This window comes from Echinops telfairi, unplaced genomic scaffold, assembly GCF_000313985.2.
Source record: "Echinops telfairi isolate 266 unplaced genomic scaffold, ASM31398v2 ScPeMD7_7469;HRSCAF=8507_1, whole genome shotgun sequence".
NCBI lineage: Eukaryota > Metazoa > Chordata > Mammalia > Afrosoricida > Tenrecidae > Echinops > Echinops telfairi.
This window is the reverse complement of record NW_022111373.1, coordinates 145,652,483-145,659,807: the sequence shown is the minus strand read 5'-3', so window position 1 is coordinate 145,659,807 and position 7,325 is coordinate 145,652,483. Positions and strand designations below refer to the sequence as shown.

The 7,325-nt window shown below is 55.3% G+C and overlaps 1 protein-coding gene across 1 annotated transcript in view; it reads right to left on the bottom strand.

Annotated features, from left to right (window-relative positions):
- The window catches only part of IRX1 (iroquois homeobox 1), an 8,996-nt gene extending 5,158 nt beyond the window's left edge, over window positions 1-3,838 (bottom strand). Inside the window, exon 1 of the mRNA XM_004698399.2 lies at window positions 3,614-3,838. Within this exon, the coding sequence (XP_004698456.1) occupies window positions 3,614-3,838 (225 nt within the window). The remainder of the gene's footprint in view (window positions 1-3,613) is intronic.
- Window positions 3,839-7,325: the final 3,487 nt, after the last annotated feature.

The following is a 7,325-nucleotide window of genomic DNA, read 5'->3' as shown; positions in this document are numbered from 1 at the left end:
GTTCCCGTTCCACCGGGCCCCTTGGCGCTGGCCTTTCCACCGCCCAGGCCTGGAGGGCCGGCCGGGCCTGCTGGCCAAGACACAGTAAGAGGGTGTGGAGACCAGAGAAGGCCGAGGACCTCGCTCCTGTGGCTGCCGCGCGGGCTGAACCTCCCAGGACATTAGGGGCAGAAGTGGACGCTGGGCCGCAGCCACCGTATGCCTGACCCTGGAGTACTGCACCAGTCCTGGCCAGACTTAGCGACCTGGCACCTCTCACAGTGTAACTGATCACCAGCAGGCTGGCACCCAGCTGCACTTTGGGGTGCTGGAAGCAGCCGAATTCTGCAGTTCTTCTAGAGAAATTGGGAAAGGAGAGGTCCTTTCCAGCTGAGAAACTGCAACTTTGGGCGTGAGGGGTTGGGGGTGGAGGCAGGCAGGGAGCAGTGGTGAAATTTCTAGGAAGGTGGGGTGGGCTACCTTTGCTGAGCAAGCACTCTGGCAGCAATATACCCTGGAAGTGATGGGGTCTTCAGTGTGACTGGGCGCCCCATTTGCACGCATGTACACAATGTAAACTTAGATGCAGCCTATGCACCAAGGCCAAGAATGAGCAGCTTCCCCACTCCCATCAGGAGCCAAGACCCTGCCTCTCCCTTCTGGTTCGACTTCCATGGAAGGAGCCATTGGACCTGGGAGCTGTACAAAGGCAGTCCCTTCGCCCTCTTGCCCAGGACAGCTCCGCGAAAGCTGCTGCTTCGGTGCTGCTCTGGCCTTGCTGAAGCAGTTGGGGGAACATCTGAGAGACCCGCCTGGGCTCCTCCGTGGACTTTATTGCGCCCCCGTCCTCCGCCGGCCCGCGCCCCCCACCCCCCCTCGCTTGTGCAGCTTGTCCCAGGCCCTGCACCCCCAGCCGCTGGGCTGCGATTCCCGGCTAAACCAGCCCAGTAGGAACCCTCAATTCCTCTGGCTCTGGAGCAGCCTGAGCTTGGATGCAACCGGGCTGCGGGCTGAAGGCCAGCGTCTTCCAGGGAAAGTCACCCTTCCCGCATTCTTGTTCTTACTCCCTCCTCCAGCATGGTGGTGAGCATAGAGACCCCAAGGTACCCTGCAGCAGCAGGGCGTCAGGAGGCTCTCATTTCTTTGCTCTGAGGCCCGGAGGACAAACACAGAGCCACCGCCTATAATTAGCAACAATAACGCCCATAATAGTAATTACTAATTACCGGCGCCATAATCAGGCTTGACTTTTTCTCAGCTCTGAGTCACAATTCTTCCTGTGCATGCTGTGTGTTGCCCTCCACCCACCACCCACCCCCACCTTCTGCAGATAACTGGGCCCTGAGCTTTCCAGAAACCCCCTGCAGCAACCAGCAGGGAGTCTTTCCTGTCTCCAAATAGCCTGGTGGGTGCGAAGCCCCAGGCTCTCCCACTGGGGAAGTCCCCAACCGCAACTTCCCGCTGTTCTGGGCCTACTGCCTCCCTCTGCTACCCCAACCAGGCCGCCCAGTCCCACTCTCTGCTTCACCAAAACAAATGCAATCTTGGCAGGTGAGAAGCTGTGAGAGAGGACCCAGCCCACCAAGGGAGCTAGCTTAGCTACCTGTGGTGTCATTTTACAGGGTGACCGGTCAATTCAGGTGAGGTCAGAAAATGGAGGTGGGAAATTCGTCCAGAAAAGGGTCTCCATGTAACAATACAACTACAAGGATACTTATTAGGCTGCTTCTCACCCATGTCCTCACCGATACTGTCCGGCACCAACCTGCCCTTCTCAGGTCACGCAGGGTCCAATGGACTGCAGCCATCTGTACCACCCAGGCTTATGGGGAGATAGGCTCAGTGCTGGCTTTTCCACAAGATCCCTGGACCCCCAAGCCCACCACCACCCCAGCAATGTCACAAGGACGACATCCTTTGAACTTGGGCCTGGAATATTTGATGGTACCCTGTTTCCCCGAAAACAAGACAGTGTCTTACATTAATTTTTGCTCCCAAAGATGCGCTAGGTCTTATTTTCAGGGGATATCTTATTTTTCCATGAAGAAGAATACACATTTATTGTTTTATTAAAAGAGACCTCGCACTTCCTGTCTGCTCCTGCTGCACTGTGGCCAACAGTGAGCTGCCCTGCAGCGCCCTCCACTACAGCCCAGAATCCAGTTACCGTGGGGTGGGGCTTATTTTGTGGGGGATGCTTTGTATTTCAGCGAGGGGCAAAACTGTAAGTAGGTCTTATTTTCGGGGGATGGCTTACTTTTGGGGAAACACTGTAGCTTCTTGAGTAAGTTTGCTGACACTATGGAAGTAGGGAGTAGGGGTCGGGGGCATGTCTAAGTCTGGAGACTGCCCTGACAAACCTGGCCTGAGAATCAGGCATGAAAAAGTGTGTGACCCCTTGGACAATAGCAAGGCCCGTAGACATGCATCACAGGGAATTCTTGGAAGGTAACTGGATGTCCAGGGCTCAGGCCAGGGGCTCAGGCTGGGAGGGTAAACTCGAACTTTAACTTTTTGCTGGATGTTTAAATGGAAGTTGACCACCCACCACCACCTCCCAACTCACCTCCTGCTTCTTTCTCCTGGGTCCTTCAGCCCAACACTCACAACTCAAAGACTAGGACAGGAGTTGGAAAAGGGTAAGGAAAGCAGATATGCCTGAGCTTAGGATAGGGTCATTGTGCCCAAGGTGCCCCAGCCAGAAGAGGGCCACATCACTGCAGGGCCTAGGGTTGGAACTGAATATCCGCTGGAGGACTCGGATTGTCCCCCTAAACGCTTCCAGTCTGTCCTGCATGCTAGTCTGCCTTCTCTGGACGCAGAGGAGGGGCAAAGGGTCCTTGGCAGGCTTCTGGGAACCTACAAATGGGAAACCAGGACTCCAACTGCATCCTCACCTGCAGGTGGGAAAACAGGACTCCAAATGCATCTTCCTCAGAAACCCAGGGTCCCAGTCTTACTTAGCCCAGTCTTGGTCGGCTGGGTTAGCACACCTCTGACCCAGGGACCCTGGCCCAGTAAGGTTGGCTCAATCATCTTCAGTCTCTGGCCCAGAGCCTGAGCAGTACCCTGAGCCCCGCCACCCCTCCCACCCCCGACCCCCCCAACTACACAACATAACACACACACACACAGCACCCTGTCCTTGTTGTCAAGCCATTGTCACTAAACCCAGGAGCCTTGCAAAGCCAAACCTAGAGGTCGCTGCCAAATCAGAGCTCTGCTTGGTTCGAGGCCCTGGACCCCCTGGGTCCTAAGTAGCAGGGATCTAGGGCTCTGAGTGGGCAGCTGCGGTCCTGCCCTGCACAGCTCAGGACTAAGCTCCTCCGCTAAGGCAAATGACCTGAGCCAGAAGAAGCCTCTACAGCGGAAGGCAGGACGCTGGGCGCGCACCCGCGAGTGTGCAGCGCAGGGAGAGGGTCTGTGCGGTGGGCACGCAGAAGAAAGGCCTGGAGCCTCCAGGATGGAGGCAGCTGATGGCAGTAGTTTGAACCCAGAGCCTCAGGGCAAATTCACGACTGTTTTGTTTAGTTTGTGGGCTGTTTTTAAATCACTGCTCTGAGAAAGATCGGGGTCCCTTTTGCCCTGTCCGACTTTCAGTGGCCGCTGGGCCCTGCTCTGCGCCCAGCCCCACCCGGCCTAATAGCATGAAGGCCAGGCTGCGAGCGCCAGCCGCGCCGGGTTCTGTTGCGCCCTCGGCTCTCAGCTCGGCGGTCGAGAGGCCGCAGCTAGGCGGAGAAAGCTCGCTTGGGGACCGCCCCACTTCCTGGAGCCATCTTGGGGACCAGCCTCTGGCGCCGAGGCCTGAGGCGACTCGCAGCACGTCCCCGGGATGTAGCGGGAGGCGCCGCCACGGCATCCTTGCCAGTATTTCAAGATGGCCCTCCTCTCCCGGCCGCAGATGGCGGGCCTGAGCGCCGGGCGGTTGGTGGCCAGGCTGTCCCCCGCCCCCGGCCGCGCCTCCACCCCCGCCGGCCTGGGCTGCGCCTCCCGCCCCGACGCGCGCCCAGATTTATGGGTCTCGTTAAATCCTCATTAGGACTTTGCACCTCGCTCCAGCAGGGAACGGGAGCCACCCGGCTAGGCGACGGCAAGCGAGCTTCCCACAGTCCCGGCAGGGACGCAAGGTCTGCCCTGACCCTCGAGTGCCCGGGGTCCGCGCGCGGCTGCCACGCCGAGCCGCAGCCCACGCGGAGGGCCAGGGACCCTCCCGCGCGCCCCGGAGCCCGGAGCCCGGGTGCCGCGCTTCTGAGGGCGCGGCTGCGGGACTCTGGTGAGCTCCGCGTGGAGGGAAGCGGGGAGCGCAGCCCGGAAAACCCGAGAGGAGGACGCGCAGAGGCCAGGGACCCGGGGCGCTGCGTCGCCGGGCGCGGGGTCCCTTGTCTCTGGGAACTCTGGGCGCGCGCTCTGGTTCAGAGGGGCTTTGGTGGCTCATCCCAGCGAAGACGTCCAGGCCGAGGCCCGGGGAGCTTTGGAAGCTTGGCGGGAGGCTTTGAAGGACGCGGGGCAGAAGGACCCACTGCGGTGGCCTGTTCTGAAGTGTCGCGATCCCGCTGCTCCCGGGCATTCCGTGCGCGTGCCCACACGTGAAGATTTGATAAACCTCCCCTTAATTAACCAAATAATTTCCATTATGCCTCGGATGAGATCCACCGCCACGGTGCGAGGGATTTCAGGGCTTATAATTTTATGTCACCAGACGGTGGCTTGGGGGCAGAGGCACAATTGTCGCGCCAGCTGCAGTTGTATTTATTTGTTTTTCTGCCGCGTTCCTGCAGGCTCTATTATGCAATTTTTAATTAGTTTGTGTTTGTGTTTGTATTTCCCCGTCCCAAACCAACGCCATCCTGCAGCAAGGCGGGGTAAATGCTGCAGTACAGGTGTAGCTGCCTGCTCGGCAGCCTGAGAACACGCGTGTCTGGCCAACGAAAGCGGGTTGCCATGCAGCCCACGGTCAGCTCTCCAAAACCCAGAGGCGCAGATCAAAGCCAGAGCCGGGCCTTCCGCGGCTATCCATCGGGGATCGGGCCAAGCCTCCTAATGCTATTAGAGGGGCCGCTAAGGGGGCGCGGCGGAGCAGGTCATGGGGACTAAGTGACTTTTAATTTTGCTCCAAGCCTGTGGTTCTGGGACCCTCGGAGGTCTAGGAGCGCCTTCACCTGGGACCCGGGCAAAGCTGCACTAGGCGAGTGCCTCCCGAGCGCGCCTCTGCGCCAGGGGGCAGAAACCAAGGTCCCTGGCTCCATCAGGTCCCTGTTCTGCGGGCTTCCACCAGTCAGTGAATAGAAGGCCAACCCGCAAAGCCCCAACTTCTGGTCCTTGGAGGGGTGCTTCCCCTCCCTGGGCAGTGGGCTGTGTTTGCTCTCTTCCTTCTTGAAAGGACCTCTGTAGATTATTCATTTGTTCTAGCCACCCAGGAATCTCTCTCTCTCTCTCTCTCTCTCTCTCTCTCTCTGTCCCTCCCTCCCTCCTCCTAGAAATAAGAGATTGTTTATCTTCAACTAGACCACATAGGAATTATAATTTAACAGCGATGCATCTTAAATTAGCGAAATCTCACTCAAACTTAATTACCAAATAAATTATTTGCTTAAAAAGCAAAACACCTTGGTAGCCAAGAACCTGGGTGCTTAGGGCAGGGCCAGTTTCAAGCAAGCATGCCTTCAGGTGGAGGCTCTAACCCTTTTGGGCTGCAACTAAGACTACACCCACCAGCAGAACACTTGTCCTTAGGATCACGTCTGGAGGGGGAGGGGGGCTGGGGAGCCATTCAGGTTTGCTGTAAGTGCACAGAGGTGCCTACCAGTCCCTCTTTGGAAATGAATACCCTCTGGGCTTCTTACACAATTTGTTTGAAAACTTATTTCCTTTTGACTTTAGCAGTGTTTTCCAGGTTCAAGACCGGACAATTGTCTAGTTTCTTGTATGATTCCTGTTGGCTGAGATGTGGCTGAGCCTTCAGAAACTAAGTGTGTGTGCTGTGCCCCTTGGGAGTGTCCCCCTCTGTAGTGGGGTGGGGTGGGGTGGGCAGCCCCACTGCCCAGCTCAGCCAGTGTTTAAGAAAATTCACAGGAGGCCATTCTGGGGTTATCAGATTTGATGGGAATAGAAACCACACAGTCCAGACTTTGACCTTATCCCTGGGTTCTTAAACTGTGGACGAATTAAGCCCCATCTTGTTTTCCAAAATCAGTCACAAATAGTTCCAAGCCAAGTCTCCCATTGGGAGCTGCTCTGCAGCCAGGCTGTGTCTGCTGAATGGCAGGGATTGGTCCATCTGATGAGAGCAGTGTTTCTGCTGAAAGGCTCATGGAATCTGCATTTTCCATGGCCATGTTGCTAGCACAGCAGGCTGCTTCATTTCCCTCTGCCTGTGTGTGACCCACAGAGTTCTCTGTCCCTGAGGAGGGACTTTCCTCAGGGAAATGCCTGTGTGGGGTTAGAGAGGGGCCAGCGACAGCCCACCCTCTCCCTCAACAGAGATTACAAAATAAGACCACCTCCAAACCAACGTGGCAGACTCTCCACTGCTGCCCCTTCCATTAATATTTTATTAATAAAATAATTTACTTTAATTACAGTCTCAGGCCCTATTGTCACATAAAATATTAAATATTATTAACATAGCATCCGGCTTAGTAAGAGTGGGGTTGCAAGAGAAATGAAGCACTTGGAAGAGAATTATGAATTTGGGAGTGTATTCCTGTGTCCTCTCAGAATCCCTGGTTTTTATCTTATCTGGGTGTTTGCAAACTAGTGTCTAGCAGCCAAGAGTGGTTCAATTAGACTACAAAACTTAATCACATTCACTTTTGATTACAGTTGCAGCTTTCCTCCAAAGGACCAGATCTACATGAATACATATTTTAAACATATTTATGAATTTACTTCACACATCCTTCCAAATAATTACTGACAGTAACAACCAGAGAGGACGTGCGATAACAGCTCAGGAATGATAATACGTTTCTCAGATCTGAGCAAATCCAAAAGATTATGTCCTAGTAAAATCCTCAAAGGAAATGAAATGCTAGGGAGAGAGGAAGGTAACAAAACCCAGGAAGTCGGGCATTTGTGGGTGACTTTCCCTGTTTGAAATGAAGACCAGAAAGCCCGCCCCCCCATAACTTCCTTGAAATTCTCTGCCATTTGTATTATTAACAAGGGCATGCTGTTGGCCATCCTTTTTTGTTACACAGAGCCACTGACCAGCTTATACCCCCACAACATCCCAAGGGGAAAGCTGAATGTCTTCCAGGTCTGGAGATAGTGCACCTCGTTGGTTGAGTCCTTCATATCTACCCATCATGCTTAAGGGACCTCTCCATGGGTTGCCGGGGGTAGAG